Source organism: Aphelocoma coerulescens, chromosome 1 (genome assembly GCF_041296385.1).
Source record: "Aphelocoma coerulescens isolate FSJ_1873_10779 chromosome 1, UR_Acoe_1.0, whole genome shotgun sequence".
NCBI classification, from domain to species: Eukaryota; Metazoa; Chordata; class Aves; order Passeriformes; family Corvidae; genus Aphelocoma; species Aphelocoma coerulescens.
Window position 1 is genome coordinate 9,051,756 of NC_091013.1, and position 18,825 is coordinate 9,070,580.

The 18,825-nt window shown below is 36.0% G+C and overlaps 1 protein-coding gene across 1 annotated transcript in view; it reads left to right on the forward strand.

Annotated features, from left to right (window-relative positions):
• The window catches only part of CFAP47 (cilia and flagella associated protein 47), a 277,703-nt gene that overhangs the window by 97,052 nt on the left and 161,826 nt on the right, over nt 1-18,825 (forward strand). Inside the window, exons 40-44 of the mRNA XM_069031242.1 lie at nt 1,289-1,375; nt 6,987-7,054; nt 8,169-8,314; nt 14,071-14,179; nt 15,093-15,319. Of these exons, the coding sequence (XP_068887343.1) occupies nt 1,289-1,375; nt 6,987-7,054; nt 8,169-8,314; nt 14,071-14,179; nt 15,093-15,319 (637 nt within the window). The remainder of the gene's footprint in view (nt 1-1,288; nt 1,376-6,986; nt 7,055-8,168; nt 8,315-14,070; nt 14,180-15,092; nt 15,320-18,825) is intronic.

Sequence of the window (18,825 nt, forward strand, 5' to 3'; positions counted from 1 at the left end):
CATAATTTTCTTCTTAAAAATGTAAAACCTGGAGATTAAATAATAGGGATTTACATTCCCAAAATTGTTACAAGCACTATGAAGTGGAAGCTATCATAATGAATAAAGAAGATAAATAAGCCTTAATTGAAATCCTTCTCAGTGTAAGCAGTAAAGCTGGAGCTTTAATCAAACAGAGTTCATGAACCTTGCTTGTATTTTTGTGTTTGGCTGAGGTCCAGCAGAATTACAAAGAGAAACAAGCCATGTTAATTAATAAGTGGTTATTTTTTCCCCAATCTGCTTTATCCTGCTGTTTAAGTTATTAAGCATGCAAAAGAAAAATTGCTTTTGCCTTGGGGCTTGCATCATTATCAGTTAGTCTAATTTTTAATTTGTATTCATCATAGCTGCAACAACTGCAGAGTTATAAATGTTGCTTTCCTTAATACAAAGGAAATCGATTGTTGTACCCTTTAAAATCTGTTTAAGTGATCTGACTCCATATTTTGTCTTTAGTCTGTAGAACTAAGCACTGGTTCATCTCATTCATTTATTTGCAAGAACCATCTTTCATAATATTTTTAACTTTTTTTTCTGCAACATGAATATACATGTTGCAGAAGCTGCAAATTAAATTTCTCTTTCCCCTGCAGAAAAGGACTGGTGTATACAAATAACAACAACAACAATAACAACAACAATCCTATAACAGGGCTGTTTCCACGGCTCCAGCAATGTCCTCTGGCACAAGCCTTGTGTGTAGGAATCATATGAGTTTAATTAGCTTCTGTCTTTTTATTTTGAAGTTCTTGAGGTGGTTAGTGAGGCTGAATCAATCCTATAATTTGAATAACTCTCTTGGAATTCATCAATGAAGTGATGATAGCTTTATATAGAATTTTAGAATGTTTTATGAAGAATTTAGTTTTATGTAATTGTTTTATATCATTCAAAAGCTACTTGACAGCTATGTTAAGTCATTATCAATTTGGGCAACACTTGAACCAGTAATCTAAAAATAAAATTCTTTGTATCATGCTTCCAGTGTTTTGAACAATCTAGTTTTTCATCAGGGGGTATATTGTTTACTTGCAAATAACACTAAGAAATGCTAGTTTGATACCAAGGGAGAAGATCTTTCACAGAAAAACTGGGGTTAAACCACAACAAGTACTTTTAAAGCATCTTTAATTGAAAATAATAAGCTTTTTTACTGAGCCTGCATTTAAAAGTTAGAATAAATGGAGTTTCCTCTTCATTCTGCAAGTTAACAATGCAGTCATTATGTGTGCTTATCATACTCCAGGGTAATTTTGCTGGAATCCACACACTGTTTGGTGCACCCAGGGAAAATATGTCAAGCCAGGCAAGTAAAGCAAGAGCAAAAGTTTAGGTAAGTTCCAGATAACAATTGCTAACTATAATATATCAGCTATAATGTATAATACAATCATACAATTCCATTAGTATTACCTGTTTGTGCATAGCTGTGTGCTGCCTGTCATAAAGAATTACAGTTTAGGATGTGGAAATATCACAGAAGATGCCCAACCAGTTCCTGAGCAGTGGGAGGCTCTCCTGGGCAGCTCTGCTTGGTTTTCTTGCTGAGCTTGATGTTCTGTGATGTCCCTTTGGCCACTCCAGTTCAGCCATCCTGGCCATGCTCCCTCACGGCTTCCTGTGAATTGGCTCCCTGGCACAGCATGGGAAGCTGGAAAGTCCTTGACTTGGAGTAAGCACTGCTCAGCACAACTGAAATATCAGTGTGTTATCAACATTATTCTCACCCTATTCTAAAACAGAGCACTGTGCCAGCTCCTAAGAAATTAAAAGAATTCTACCCAGCTGAAACCAGGATAGTACTGCAAAAAATTTATAAACAGATTTAAAAAAAGTTCTTCTTTAGTTATTCATTAATTCTTTATTTAATAATTTATTTTCCACAATTTGGGTCATGTCATTTTTAAAGCTCCTGTAAACACTCAGAATCCTGAAACACTTATTCAAGGTTTATTGGGAAATAATAAACTACTACCTCTTCAATACTGTAGGTTGAATTGTAATTATAGGGATGGTCCACAGTCATGTCATGAAATTCAGACTATTTTACAAATCCTTTTGAAATTTTTTTTTTAAAAAAGAAAATATTTAAAAACAGAAAAATATTGAACATTTCATTATTAAGAAAAAATATACACATATTTTAACTGGAAATAGTTTTCTAAAGTGTAATTTATGCTACTTTTTCTGCTAAATTAAATAAGTGTATAATAATAGAAAAGGATTTTTTAATCATCTTGCATATTTCAGCTTAATTTATCCCCAGACAATCAGTATAAATTGTGTAATTTTAGTCACACATCCAGATCTCATTCTTACTGAAATTGATTTCAGGGCATCTTAAGTTTTTAGACATTTCCAGCACTGATTTGCTATATTTTTAGATGTTTCTGTCATCGATGATAACAGAAGCCTCTTAAATGCCCCTTTACAGAAGATTTTTTTCTTGAATGGAACAAACTTCTGAGATTTGTGTTAAAAAAGTAGTGTACGTATATTTTATAATTGATCAGTAAGAAGATTTTGCCCTCAATCATTTTTATTCTTTTGGTACATCCAGAAAATGCCATGTACAAATTGAGGGCCGATTTCTCTAAGTGCTCTGTAAGCATAAAACTACCATAAAATCAGTGCTTGCCCTTTGGCTAGTTGTGTCTGTGAGACTGATGTCAGGACCAAGGCATACAAATGATGACTTAATCATCCCAGCATGACCACCTGGGCTCAGAGCTCCTTCTGCATCCTCATCCTGTGCCTCCAGATATGTCAGATCCACTTGAAACCTCACTGTAGGAAGCTTTGCCTGGCAGGTGACCATTTTACCTCCCAGCTTTCCTCTCTGGCAGTGTCACAGGCACCCAAAATGGTGTCATTCAAACCAGAGAGGAGACCAGTCTTTAGTCACTGTGGCATGGGCTCATCACAGTGTGACTGGAAAGATCCCAGTCTGGAGCTAGAGCCCTGAGGAACTATGTTCTTGCTGGGACACAGCATTGTCTAAGCCCAAAAATCTAACAGTAGCCAATGTACTTCAGTGGCTGAAGGCAAGATCTCTTTATTCATGGAGAACTGGATGGTGTTTGGTGAGAAGCACAGTACTTTTTTTATTAATCCAGTTGACATTGTTTTTCTTTTAAGTATAATAGGCCAAGATGTTTTCAAGTTATCCACTTTTCTGTGCTTTTCCAAGCCCTTGACACTTCAATTATTATCCTTGGTCTACACCTGTGTGCCAGCATGGTCTGCACCCTGTGGGAGAAGGAAAACCAGGTGCAGAGCAGCACACTACATGGCCCAGAAATTCTGTGTAATGTAAAACTATCCATAGCTTTCAAGCATGTTGGTATTTTTAAATTCTACCCATTAGGAAAAAAGTATCAAATGACAGTAAAAGTTCAAGGTTACATTTAATAGCTAACTTTTCCTTCATAGATTTTCGACTGTAAAACTAGAAAGTGGTAAAGATATATCAATGTTCCACTAATAGTCCTATTCTAAGACCATGAGTAAGCAGATTATCATATGCAGTACAGTGTCCATAAGGCTGTTTCATGATTGCACAGATTGATTTGCAAAACAAGCTGTGAATGTTGATAAATATTTTTACATTAAAAAAAAAAATCTAAACCAAAAAAAGGAAAAATGAATGAATGAATTTCAAATCACACTCTGCATTGTTTATAGCTTCTTACTGTTAAATTAATTACCTTTTTTTTTTTTTAACTAGAGATAATATCAGGAATTCCAAAGAATTTCAGTTTTCTGAATTTTAGTCTTACACTTTTGTTCTAAGCTGTTTCATGTGCCAAGGAAAGAATTATGTTATGCGGAATACCTGTATTTACTTACTGTAAGAATAAAGAAAAAATTAGGATCTAAAAATTGTGTCCCTGTGTTCTATGAAATACAGCATTAATACTTGTTGTTTCAGAAAATACAGTTTACAAATATGTTATCAGGAACCATTACAATTATGGTTAATACTTGATATAAAAGAAATCCATTCACTCTAAGCCTTAGTACCTATTTTGGACAGCTCCTGTTTTAGCTTCTATCCTACTCTGTTCTGAGATCACAAACTGTTCCACAGAGTGTGAACAGTGGTGAATATCTTAGATGTGAATTTTGTGTTCAAATGTTTTGGTATTTTCAATGCATTTCTAAGAAGTTTGTTGTATTACTTCTCTCTAATAAGATGTTTGCTTGCTAAACATCCTAAAGTTCATTGATTAAGTTGCTGCTCTGTGAATTTAAGATTTCCTTGTGGTGTCTGGCACTTTTTTTTTACCCCCTCAGTAATATATAAAATCTGGAGTTATAATGGACTGTAAAGATAAGCTAGTAAATTCTGTTCCAAATATATCAAGGAAAGTAATTTTCTTTTTCTGAGAATTCTTTGTGTTCCGGTTTGGAAAACAGTTATTGGCTTGTTTGGAGCCTGGGCTGAAGAGTAAAGGCACACCGTTACATAGGGATAGTTCATCTGCCATGATGATGTATGCACACTCCCAGTGTTGACTGCAGAGATGATTTTCCTTTTAATATGGATTTTTGGCACACCTGATGACATGACAAGCCCAGTGGCTTTGTGGTGTTATGTTGGAACAGGTATCTGACAACTCAGGTAGCAGATACTAGGCTCTTACTGATGCAAATGTATGGAAGTGGATTGGAATTAGATGATCTTTAAGGTCCCTTCCAATCCAAGCTGTGATTTTAATTTGAACTGGTTAGAATAAACCACAGCAGGAGTGAATTGGAAATATTCACACCTCAACCAGGCAACTGAGAGGTGCCCTCATTAACCCATCCTCACCTGTAACATACTCTTGAACTTTTTGTTCATTTAATAAACAGTTAAATAAACTTGCTTTGTAAGCAAAAAAACCAAAACCAAATGAGGGGCAGTTGGAGAAGTTGCTTGGTCTCTCTCTCTCTCTTTCTTAGAAGATGCTCTCCTCTCCCCCCCATCCCCAGTTTCCTCTGCCCTGGCCTTAAATATTGAAAGACTGCAATAAGGTCTTCCTGGAGCCTTATTTTCTCCAGGATGTCTTCATAGGAGAGGTGCTCCTGCAGTCTGACCATTCCTGTGGCCCTCCTCTGGAGCTTCTCTAGCAGATTCATGTCTTTCTCATGCTGGGACCCCAGGTCTGGATGCAGCACTGCAGGTGGGGGTCTCACCAGAGCAGAGCAGAGGGGCAGAGTTCCCTCCCTCACCTGCTGCCTGTGGTGCTTTGGATGCATCCCAGGACACGTTTGGCTCTCTGGGCTGTGAGTGCACATTGCCAGCTTGGGTGTATTTTTTCATTTACCAATATGCCCAAGTCCTCCTGCACTGGGCTGCTTTTGAGCCATTCATTCCACATTCTCTGTTGATCCCAGGGATTTGCCTGACCCAGGTGCAGTGAACAGTCTGTGTAGACTTATTTTATGGCAGCTTTAAGCTCTTCTGCCTAATCTTTTTCCTTATTTCTCTGTGTATTGAAAGAGGATGTATTGAACCAGACTTGGAACATAACCAAGCTTCTTATACCTTCTGAACTTTATTCCTTTTGATTTTATTATTGAACAGGATGCTATTTCTTTTTGTTATGGAAGAATGAGACACAATGTTCTCGTCTTCCACAACACACGTTTGTTTTCTTTTCCCATCACTTACCTGCAAGTGCTTTGTTCATTGGTGTAAGAAAAAAATTGGTACTGAGAGAAGTTCAAGACCGTGTTAAATCAGTCCAATGAGTTTCTCAGTTGTTTAGATCTGAAAATAGGACTTATTCAATGTATAATTTGCACCAGTGAAAAAATGTAATGTACTTTGTTGTACTATTCTATTATTTCATACAGCTCGAGTTATTTTTTACTTTTACAGTGATTCTTCTGCTGTAGTTTCTATTTTTGCAAGCATGACTTCACATTCTCATTCAAAGATAAAGTATTAAAAAAATGGCATTTTTTTAGAAAATTCGTATTTTTTTTTAATGTGAGATACTTATTTGTAAAGTACAAAATAAATAGTATGTTGTATGCATATAACTCAGAGATAATTTTCCTATCTGAAAAATGATCTTTAAGTATAGGTATTAAAACAAATCTCCAGGATAACATATTCTGAGAATTTTACAAGTCCATTTATTTAAAGTTGTGATTTTTCTTAGCCCAGCAAGATTACCTATTTATTTTGAGAGACCCAACATTAAACACTGTGTGTAATAATTGTTTACTATATGCTGGTTCATCAAATTTAACAGCTGGGTGAAATGGCTTTTATGTGTGAGTATTATTAAATCTGAGTCTTGAGCTGAGACTCGCAGTATTTTCTGAGATACATTACAGTATTGTTTTCAGCATCTTTGAGCTCTGTGCTTGTTGTAAATTAAGCAAAACTCTCCTTCCATAAATGTAACTGCACAATCTTAACACCTGTCAGCAATGGTAGAAAAGTGAAGAAGGATAGAAAACTACATAAAGTCACATGAAGAAAATATGATGGTCAGGAGCACAGTTTGCTTTGGGGAGATGGGAGTTCAGAGGAGATTTTATTCTAAGCTATTTTTTTCTGAGTGTTCTTTTCAAATACTCTTGAAAATCAGTATTGTCATGAACAGAGTTAAGGTGTTTAGGTTAAGAGTCATCCCTTTCTCCTTTAGATAAATCCTTGATTACATTAGGTTTCTTTTGAATGCTTAACTGCAGTGTTAGTTAATATAGGTCATTCCTGTAGCCACCTCAAGTAAATAAGGTGGTTTTTAACATTATTGGTAGGAAAATGGTTCCAAAATGTAGTGGTCTATTTTGGTGGGGATTTTTCATGTTAAAAATCACAAAGTATCTATTAGTATTTATTAGTATTGAAGTATTTAGTAATAAAAAGGGGAAATAAGCTATTGATTGGTAACAGAAATGTATAGCTTTAGAATATTGCTTTATTTTTTTTTTCCTTTTAGTTCTGAAAATAACATACTACATTCAAAAAATGGTGCACTGCCTGAAGATTCAAACAAAGACACTTGCTGTAAGTACCTCTATACAATACCTCATGTTTCACTACAGGAGAAATGAGATTATCTACAGAAGCAAGATTTTGACATCTAAGTATGTTCAATAAATATTATTTATGGGTCTGCTCATTAACTGTTATTTATAGTTTTCATAAAATATTGGCCTTAAATTGTGTATCACAGTCAAAATATCAGCCTGGAGAAGAAAAGGCTCTGGGGTGATCTTATTGTGGCTTTCCAGTACCTACAGGGGGCTACAAGAGAGCTGGAGAGGGACTTTTTACAAGAGTATGTAGTGATAGAACAAGAGGTGATGTCTTTAAACTGAAAGAAGGCAGGTTTATATCACATATGACGAAGAAATTCTTACAGTGAGGGTGGTGAGGCACTGGAACAGGTTACTCAGAGAAGTTGTGGCTGTCCCATTCCTGTTCTATCCATTTGGCCAGAGTCTGTCATTGTTTTCTTATGTAATCTCACTCACTTCTTCTGTTTTAACTTTCACACATATTCTTAAGTCTGCTGTCCTGCCTAGAAACCCAGCCAGCAAAGCTTGAATGAAGGTCTGGTTCTGCATTGTCAAAATGTGCTTAGCAGATGAAAAACATACAGTGGGAAAGCCAGAGTCTGCCAGATTCAGCCCTGAGATTCTTTCTCAGCACAATGCTATTGTGAAAACAGTGCAGAAAAGCCTGTGTGCCAGTATTTAGGTTTTGCCTATTGTAGAGGATTTCAGATAATAGTTGCTGCTCTGAGAGTGAGATCCTTTGTTTCAATAGCAGTAAATTATACTTTTCCTTCTGATGTAAGTAGACCTTTTTTTAGAGGCTGTACCTCCTTAAGGAATTTTTAATGGTGAGAACTGTCTGTTTTCCCTAGTTTTGTTTTAATGAACACAATAAGAACACAGGTAATTAGCAAAATGTATTTAAATAATACAGCATGCAGTGTTGCAGCACATCGACACAACTGTCACTGTAAATACTGATTACTGATTACAGGTGTGCCTTAAATACTGATTGCTACAGGAGGCTGTATACAGTATCCTTATATTTAAACTCATGCCACTACTTAATTTTACAACCTGTGCTGTTGTATCTAAACATCCACTTAAATTTATTTTAACAGCTGATCAATCTGGCCTCCTGCATGAGTTCTTCAGTCCGATTGAAAAACTGTTCTTGAAAGGGAAAGGTTCTGCAGCCTTAGATATTCACTTCCTTCCCTTTCATCAGGAAAAGCGTTACTGCACTGTCATTCTGGGTAATGAAAAGGTAAGAATAGAATGTGTGTTCTGTGTTTATCATGTCAGGTAAGAATCAGGATGATTGCCAGTTATGTGTGGATAGGGTAAATGAGAGCAGTGCTGTGGAAAGGGACCTGCCCTTATCAAGGGCAGCTTGAACCTGATTCAGCAGTGCCCTGGTAGCCAGGAGGGCCAAGCATGTCCTGAGGGGCTTCAGGCACAGCATCATCAACTGGGCAAGGGAGGGGATTGTCCTGCTCTGCTCTGAGCTGGGGCAGCCTCACCTCCAGTGCTGGTGGTGCCACAACATAAAAACCTCCAGTTTTGGGTGCCACAACATAAAAAAAGACCCAAAGCCATTAGAGAGCTTCCAGAGGAGGCCATGAGGATGGTGAAGGGCCTTGAGGGAAAGCTGTGTGAGGAGTGTCTGAGGGCACTTGGTCTGTTCAGCCTGGAGGAGACTGAGGGGGGACCTCACTGCACTTAAAACTTGTGAGGGGAAGAGGAGGGGCAGGCACTGATCTCTGCTCTGTGGTGGCAGTGACAAGATCTGAGGGAATGGCCTGAAGTTGTGTTGGAGAGGTTTAGGTTGGATCTTAGAAAAAGATTCTTCCCCCAGAGGGTGGCTGGGCACTGGAACAGGCTCCCAGGGCAGTGGTCACAGCCCCAAGCCTGACAGAGCTCAAGAAGCATTTTGACAATGCTCTCAGGAACATGGGGCGACTCTTGGAGATGGTCCTGTGCAGGGCCAAGAGTTGAACTTCAAGGATCCTAGTGGGTCCCTTCCAACTCAGCATATTCTATGATTCTATGAAGATACAAATTAATTATGTATATATTTTAAGGTAATGTCTTTGCATGCATGTGTAATTATAAAGATGTGATCTATGTGCTGGTGTTTGGAAATGAAACTCTTTCTTTTTTTTTTTTTTCCATGAAAACATAGTATTTCTATAATTCATGGAGGATGAAGTGGCTTAAAAAGTTGGTTGGAGATTTACATTAGATTACAGGCTTCAGCTAAGAAATTTAAACCAAAGTTTACTGTCCTTTAATCTCTGCATAATTAGAATTATATGAAATGCTGCAGGCAACTTTTCACTTTAAAATCATTAAATGATAAAAAGTAATACTGCGAGGAATGTTATTTTGGTAGCTTTTCTAGGCATATGAACTTCAGAAAAGAAAAGAAATTTAAATAATTTGTCTTGATGTGGGCACAAGAATAATGCATAGGCAGGGAATGGATAAAGACTTCACTGTTCTGTACTTCTCCATGTATTTATCACTGTATTTAGGGCATGCTATCAAAGTAGAATAATAATTTTCCTTACTGTCTCTTTTTAAATTTTTCTGTCAATCAGAGTTCCATTCAGAAAAGACTGTACATGAATACTGACTCCACAACCTTTCAGTCTCTCTTGATTCATGTAGCCTAGGTTTTGCCATATATACTTAATTGAAATTCAATTAAATTACCAAGATCTGATTTTGATCAAATTTCAGAACTTAAAACCTTGCAATCCAGCTTCTTGATATTCCTGTAATCCTTTATCTCAGAAGTCACAATCTTATTTCTGTCTTTAGTCCATCTTTTCATCTCTCTAACCTGTCTACTGTGTTTTGTCTCTGGCTGTCAATGTTTTTCAAAACCCTGTTGTTTTTCTAATCTTCTTTTATGTGTGGCCAATCTCAAGGCTTGCATTCTGCTTCTTACTTCCATAACACTGCCTCTGTGTTTCAGCTTTCCCTCTGTGCAATTACATGCCTCTGCCTTTCTCTCTGCCATGTTTTGATGATTTGTAACAATGCACCTAAAACTAAATGACTTTTTCTTTCTCTCCTGCACATTCTCAGCTTCCATACTTTTCCCTTCTACAGAACATGGAACTTCTGCTAGTGTCTGGTTGTATATTTGATGGGATTTTAAATGTTTAAATGTGACTTTGGCTATGCCACCTGGCCAGCTTAATTTTTTTATCTTGTTCATAAAGGAAAATAAGACTAATACAATGATGCCCAAGCCTGTCTTTCTGACTCTGTCCAGTGTTTAAAATCCTGGCCATTTGTACAAGAAAAAACCCATATGACTGGATGTCTTAAAGAGTGTACAGTTATCTTGATTTTCTTGAAAATTAGCAGAGATAGAAGAGGGATTTTCTGTTGAAAATACACTGAAATAGTGAGCTCATGCCTTGTTGACACCAGGGAATCCCCCACAAAGAGAATGTATTATTGTCCTCATGTCAGAGGTTAGCAATCTTTGTGGATGGTTCAGTGGAAAATCAATCCAGTGCCTAGCATCATTCAAAGGGAGAAATTATTAGGGAAGAAAATACACATCAACAGCAGTACATTCATAAAGAATTTTAGGTTCATCATTTTCATTCAATGGAATATCTAGATGCATTCTCCAGACAAGGAAGAACCTGGCCTACTGCTGTCTGGGAGCAAATCTGAGGAGAATCTCCTTTTACCTCTTATGATTTTATACCCTTTTAAATCTCTGCTATTGACCATTTACCCGTTTGTTTCTTTCTTAGAAGCAGAAGTATACACCCTGGCTGAGAACAGTAGGCTCTTGCTACATAAAGAATAGAGCCTGAAAGCTAAATAACAGAGTGAAGAGAAGGGAAACTGAGACATGTTAAGGAAAGAGTGTTAATCTAAGAGATGTGGTCAGAGCTGTAGGATGGTCATACTTCAGGTGGAAAAGGAAAAGTTTATTTCTGAAAGCCCCAGTGTTGCCTCCAGTGGTGATGTAGAAGTAAATTTAGACACCTGGCTACTGGTCACTGTTCTTCACAAAGATTTAGTTGACCTTTCCACAGTAGGAAGCATTAATACCTCAGAGAAGCTGCTGTTAAGTCCTGAATGGTACCTTTTTCTGGAACACCTGGTCCTTCCAGCTTAGCTGAGTAGATGTGATGCATTTAAAGTCTCCTCAAGGTACAAAATTTTTTGATATGCAGAACCTCAGGTTAGAAAAATTAGCTCCATCTACATGATTGCATAATTTGTGAGGAATTGTATTAAATCTCCTAGGGAAAGATGAAACTGCAAGATAGCTAACATTATTTTAGAGCTGTACAGTAATGGCACAGGAAGAATTTGACTTTCTTAAATATTGTATATATGGCTGCAATATTTCAGTCATACCATTATCTAACTGACAAAGAAGTGCAGCCACCATGCTGTATGATGATCAAATGACCTTTACACAATGAGGAGTCTTGTGTCATTCAAATATGGACTTGTGCTATATATAAAATCTAATAAATAATTTAATCTAGTATTTCTGTGATTTTTTCCTACCTACATTTCCTACCCTTTTTGACAAACAGACCAAAATATTAACCAGAGTATGTCTGCTCCTTCATTACAATCAATGAAAAAGGTATTGGGATTTAAATCAATAGGCTTGAATCTGATTAGGAATCCTATCTGTCACTGCAGCAGCTCTATATCTGTAATAACAGCAAGAGGATACACTGATTCAAAGTTTCTGGCTTCCTCAAGGATGTTCCTTATTTTGAAATAATCTTTATGTTAACTTTTATAATGCTTGAAATGACAGTACAAGCTATTTATAACATTCCTCAAGGATTTGTTTCAGTATTTCATTGTTTTTTAGGAAAAACTGAAATGGACATTTTTCAGATTTTTAACATAGGTCCTTTCATAGATATTATTACATATTGTTAAACATAACTGCGTTGCTTTTTTAAATATATCTTTATTTCTGGGAGCTAATTTAAGTGTGAACAGTGTGGAATTTTTAATGATAATAATATATTAAATCATAGTTTAAGAGTGCTAGTCCAGACTTTTACAGCTAAATGTCTAATATAAAATTATATTGTTTATTGAGGAACACTTTGCTATCTCTTTCTCTTACTTACTGGCTTGCATGAGAAACAGAAAATTTCTAGTAGCTCTTCATTCTTTTGTAATATCAGTTAGCAATGTGATTGGATAAATAGTTCAACAGCTCCTTTATTAACTATTTTCATTAACAGTAAACCCTACACAATCTTGATGCTGTCCTGTTTGCAGCTGTTGGAAAATGGAAATATAAACCATTAAGGGAGTTAAACTCTCAAAGTACACTGAAATACCCATTCTGTTCCAAAGCATCAGGAAAAAAGCTCAGCAGAAAGAGAACAGGATTTGCATTCTGTGGAGATCAAACCCCCACAATTCTTCAAAGCCAAGAGGAAATTAGGGAAGTTTGTTCCTTCCTATAAGCATGTTGATGTCAGCAAGGACAGGAAAAGTAACTGATAGCAGAATGGCATCCCAGAAACCAGCACCTTCATAAAATTAGTTGTATGTGCTGTGAGCTTGTTAAGGGCCCTTATGGAGCCAAATCACTGTGTCAAACAGGAATAATTCCTGTTTAAATTGGTTCTCAGGAGTGGCTATTTGTGTGTGGGAATCCAATTTTGCTGCAGGTTTCTTTAATCCTTCTCAAGGAAGATTTGTGTGAGCTCTTGAATCAAGGAAAGGGAGAAAATGTCATCAAATTTGAATAGCTTTCCTTCTGCGGGGTCAGAAATACAATTGCAGTGTTTTCAGCCTTAACATAAATATCTGATGAAACTAAAAATGTAGGCAAAGGGAAAAACAGGGTTTTCTTATGTTACTGAGCAGTATTAAAAGGAAAACATTGTATTGGTTGGAAGATGCACTAAATTATAGAACTAAATTATTTCCTTCATATTTGGAATGAAGAATAAAAGACAGAATACATGTTTTTAGGGCAGAGTTTTACAGAATATGGTTTATGGAAATAAAGAGAGACTGACTGTGTAGATTATATTGGTTGTTGTGGAGGCATTTAATTCTTTATCTTGCAATCAGTAGAAGCTACAATTGTCTGAAAAAAAATTTGTGGTAAAGACAAAGAAGTTATCAAAGCAATATTAGTATATATGTTAAATCTCCTGCCTAGTTCAGATAGAGAAATGGAACCTAACTTATATATCTTTTTAGTTTGAGCCATTCTGCTTGTGGACTTTCTAATTTGGAGTACTTTCAGCGAGTTTTCTTTTCCTCAAAAATACTTTTCTGTCTTTTATTTACACCTTATTTTTTTCATTTCACCTATAATTCGAAGTGTTATTTCTCTGATAGTTAATTTATCCTTTCCTCTGTGGAAAAGTGACTATCTTTGTTCTAGGTCATATTTATATTTACTTTCAAGCTTCTGTAAATTTTCCATTTTTTAATGAAATAATTAAGATTTATTAAATTTATTTCTTTTTAAAGGAGAATTTGTTCATGATGCTAACCTGCCTTGACTTCTGCTCTTTTTTACTTTCTAGAGGAATGTTTCTGGCTCAAAACTATTGTAAACATTTTAAAAAAAAATTCTAAGTGGTGAAATGAAGCAATGAAGGTTGCTCATGAGCATATTTAAATTAGAAGTAACTGTAGCACATAGGAAAAATTCACATCTTTTTTGTATTCATGGGTCAGGGTACCCTTATTCAGTCAAATTGTATGAGGAGTGTAAAAGTGTTCTGCCTTTTGCAATTTCTTGACTTTTCAGATTTAATGTTTTCAATTAAAGTTACTTTATTATCACAGCATGGCTTGAAATAATAATTTTCTTCTATTTAGGCATAGATTAAAAAACCAGGTCTCCTGAATATGTGAATTATTGCACAGGTCAGATCTTCGGTGTTACTAGGATATCTTTGCTTTTCCTTCTGATATTTTGCCTTCTGTTCTGCATGAGTGGCTTTCTGATGTGTGTGGATGTGTGTCTTTGTGTTGCAGATTGGAGACTTTGTATACCTGATTGAGGGAACAGGTGATTTACCTTTGCCTTCAGAATTGCCTGCATTGGATAGTCCAAATATTTTGTGTGCTACCAATACCTCAGAAGGTACAGTGAATAGAAGGGAGAAGAGTAAAATAGAGCAATTTTTTTTTTTGTAAATGTTCTTTTGTTTCCATGCATTTTTCTTAGAATTAATCAAGTACATGTGGTAAAATAAGTTGTTTGTAGTGAAGTGTAAAAAATACATTGTAATTGAAATATGCAATATTTCCTCTAATGTTTTCCAGTCCATTCTCTTCAGAGCATCAGCTGGTGGTTGGTGATCTTCATCTTTCTTGTATTGTTTTCAACATAGTGTACATAAATACTTTTTCATAATTTTTCTAATTTTCTTCTTCTGAGTATAGGTTGCTAGCCAGATGAACCAGGACAAGTAATCTTTATCTAGAATTTTTCTAGTTTTAAAACACATGAGTTTTATGTGCAGTGATGTGATTTGACAGATATGCCAATGCTTTTGCCTTCAAACAGCCAGGGATAAACTCCTGTCAATCCTATTTCAGAAACAGTGTAGCTGCTACTTGAAATAATTTCTGGTGGTTTCATTTAGAGGGGATCTAAAATCATCTAGAGGGGTAAAACCATGGCTGTGTTGTGTAGGTAGCAGAAAGACTGTGGTAAAATTTAATACTTCTATAATAGTAGTAATTCTGAAGTCTGGGATTTTTTTATTAGCTAATTTATTAGCTATTTCTTAGCTCTATTAGCTAAATTTTGGGTTGGATTTCAGTCTGCTAATTTTTGCTTCCCTATTATGTTGAAAAATAAAGCATTATATGTAATAAATGGTGTGTACCGGATAAATAGCATGGAACTAAACATTGGTGGAATTTTGTATTCTGACTTTTCTTTGGATGTTAGAAATTTTAAATACTCTGAAGTTCCACCAGCATCTGACAAATGTGGTGTGTGGTTATGTTTTTGTTTTGCTCTTTCATTTGTTTGGGTTTTTTAACAGATGCAAGCACAGTACGGCCAGTTTTATATTTGAAATGTGGACTTGGTCAGACTCTGGAGGAAAATCTGAGGATTCCATTGGTCAATGAGTCAAGAGAGAGAGCCCTGGCTCTTGCTGCACAGCAGCAGATGTCAGCTCTTGAGTATGAAAGGAGGTTGATGACTGGGACTCTGCAGAGCAGCAGCGTTCGAGTTGCAACTGCATTGTTGGGACTGTCCAGAGTAGAGGTGAGAAACACACTTGTCCTGGTGCTGCAATTAAATGTAGTTGTCCTTGATTTGTAGGACTGAATTGTTTTTATATTTCAGGAAATGGTGTGAAGTTATTTTTTTCTCACACATATGTAATCTGACAGTTACTAATCCCAATTCCCCTCAGACACTGCAATGTTTTACATGTTCATTCTGAAGCTACTTTGTCACCCTATGCTATTATGATGGCCTTCCTTTAAGAAAACTTGGTTGCACTTAAGAAAAGCACTAACATTTTACTTTACTTCTGAAAAATACCTGTCAAGTAAAAAAGCTTTCATATTCGATGTAATAGGTATCTGTGTTACTATCCTTCATGATGCATATTTTTGTAAGAAATGGGATTTTTTTTTCAAACCAATAGACTTTGAGAATAAATGAAGCAGCAGGACAGACTTTTCCTTGTCTTGCAATCAATGCAATATAGTTTTGGAATACCACAAGTTTTTCTAATAAGACATAGCTCCCCTCTTATGTATCATTCCAACCTATACATATTTTCCCAAGATTTCAACATCTAGAAACAAAAAGTCCTCCAAGGTAGTCCATTAAACAATCAGTAATTACTTGTGAATAAATCTGTAATAGTAACATCGCCAAATAAACAAGGCTTTTTCTTATGAAGAATTCAAGTATAGCCTCCTATGGATGATAGCCACACTCTGGGTTTTAGTTTCCCTTGTGCCCTGATGGTACCTGGCCTCAGAGCAATTGCTGGGCAGCAGTGTTATTCCAGCTTTCCAGTTAGACAGTTCTCTGAGTATGGTTCCCAGTGCTAAGAGGAAAAAAACTTTCCCTTGTGATTTGATATTGCTAAATTTATGCCTTTTGTTTGAAAAGTAATATAAAACAAATAAAATGAGGGAATGTTACATCGTAACTTTAATCTGTTGTGTATTTGTAGTGGGAAAACAACTGTAGTTGTGTCCTCTAGACTCAAGTAGTTTCCTTTGGGATTATAGCTAATCCACTGCTGTGGTAACATTTTATTGACTTTTCATAACTAAAGTCCCTTAATATCACAGTCACTAGGCAATACTTAATGAAAAGTCTAACTGCTCTGAAGTTGTAGATGGGATCAAGACAGACGTAACAGGAACACTCCTTGCACCACTAGACATGCTAAGATGCAATGTGAGTTCTAAAACTACATGTACTGTGGAAGAGTGGAGGATAATTAGCTCAGTTATATTATAAAACACATAATGGTGGATAATAGCACTGAATAAATTATCATGTGAGAAATGAAACTCATGTGCAGAAAGAAGTATTTTGTTCCATGAACAGACAGTCTTATATTTGCTTGTGACAAATACAGGGGAGAAATTCTGCTACTGGTACAGCAAAGAGTTTACACATTAAAAATATCTTGGTATCCACTCTGCAGACTAAATTATGAAACATATTCCTATTAACTTTTTGTAATAAATTCGTGCCAACTATCTGTTTAAAAATGGCAGCATAGGAATTCTGGTGGCATTAACTGGAGAAACCTTTTTTGAGGGGGGTTGGTGTTGTGAGGTGAAAACTGGAGCTGATGTATGGTTTTAGGTGGTCTAAATTCTCCCCTTTCCTCACAAAAAAAAGGAAAAAAAGGAAAAAAGCCCATCTACAGCTCCCATGGTTCAATGAATTATTTAGCTCATGAAATCCTTTGGGACACATGTTGTAGGTTAAATCCAGAATCTCTGGAAATCTGTTACTCTCTTTTGGATTTCTATTCCACCTTTCTACTTGGTTCCTGCAGGCATAATCATGTTAGACAATGGATGGACAGAAGGGAATACACCCTTACTTTAGTACTACTTGATCCATTTTTAACCTGTCAAATTGAAGAGTAAATAACTAAAAAATTGCATGATTTCCAGTCTCTCTAAACTGTAAATTTTTGTCATGTTTACTTAAGTCACCTTAGAAGTCACCTAGAAAACAGTAATAAACGTGGGCTGTGTTTTTGGAGTCAAACTGGATATGCATAATCAGTTACTAGTGCTATAATTTTTTATTCAACCCATCTATACATATGGCTAGAAGTCCTAGCTGCTTTTGTACTAAGTTTTTACTGTTTCTTTTCCTTGCTGTAAGGAACAAAGATCTGTTTTGATTGTTTAAATAATTAGAATTAGTAAAACAAATAATGATTTTTTTCTTTTTCCCATAAAACTGTGTTGCTTTCTTACCTCCAAAGTGTTTCTTTAATTATTCCTGAAACATTTTCAGGTAGTAGTAAAGATAATATAGGATGGAACTATCAGACACTGTTAAGGTTGGGTCTGGCATTGTTGTAAATAATTAACAAAGGCTGTTTTGTGAATAATTTGTAATGATGAATAAGAGAAAGCTGAAAGTGGGAAGTTTAGGTGAACAAAGATAACAAGGGAAGGAGGAAAGTATTGGAAAAAAGATTGACTGTGGAAGAACATGTTTAGACTGAAGTTGCTAATTGTAGTAAATAGTGGAGAGTGAAGAAAAGAAAAGAAAGAAAGAAATAACAATAATGAGAATCCATTCACTTGGGACTGTGAGGGGAAGGATGCTGCAGTCAGTGAAGTGAGATTCAAAATAACATGCCTCATTTTAGACCCAGTTGCTAGATACCTGACTTTTTCTTCATAGTCATAGATGCTAATAATCTCCTTGTATAACTAGATGTTATGGTAGGAAAAGTCCTGTTCCACAAGAATCCCAGAGCTAAAGCTCTCACTTCCCACTGTGTCCAGATGTGCCCTCATTGTTAAACTGTAAAAAGTATTTACTTAGGTTCCATTTTGCTTCCTTTTGAGCACACATCTCATCTGAATATGGACACCAAATTTGCCATATTCCAGCTGTTAGGACATTGTGCATTTCCTTTCTATCCTGATTTTGTGTGACTGAGAAACATGGAGTGCTTTTATCTTAGTACACCATAGTGGTGTTGATGAATTTTAGTTTTGATCAAGGCAAGATGAGCAGGGACCTTGTGCACTTGGGGCTGTGGCTTGTGCTGTTTGGCTGATGTGACAAAGTCTCATCCTACAGCTGCCCAGTTTGGATCTTCAAAGTTTGGGCTCTTCATTGGCCCCCAGGGATAAAGAAGGATTTTTTGTATTCTTCTGTATGATTATGGAAATTTTTAAGCTCAGTGTAAAGAATTTGCTTTTTTTAAAAACTTACATGGGGTTTTTTTTGAAGAAGAATCATGGTGTCCTTGAATGGAGAAGGTACTGGAAATAAAACATTGCATTAGATACATTTGAATGGGAATGAATTTTTCATTAAAGGACCTGTGGTCAGGTTTCAATTTGCTGAATTTACAAGTGAGACCAATGTCTTTTATATTACATCACTTATCTTTTGATATGGGGTTAAGGGAGATGGCAAACACGATTGATCACAGGGGTTCTGAGACACCGAGATAATAAATTTCTTTATTCATGAGGAGCAGTTTTAGAAGTTAATTTCTGGAAGGAAGAAATGGTGCTAAATTAGGATTTGAGGAA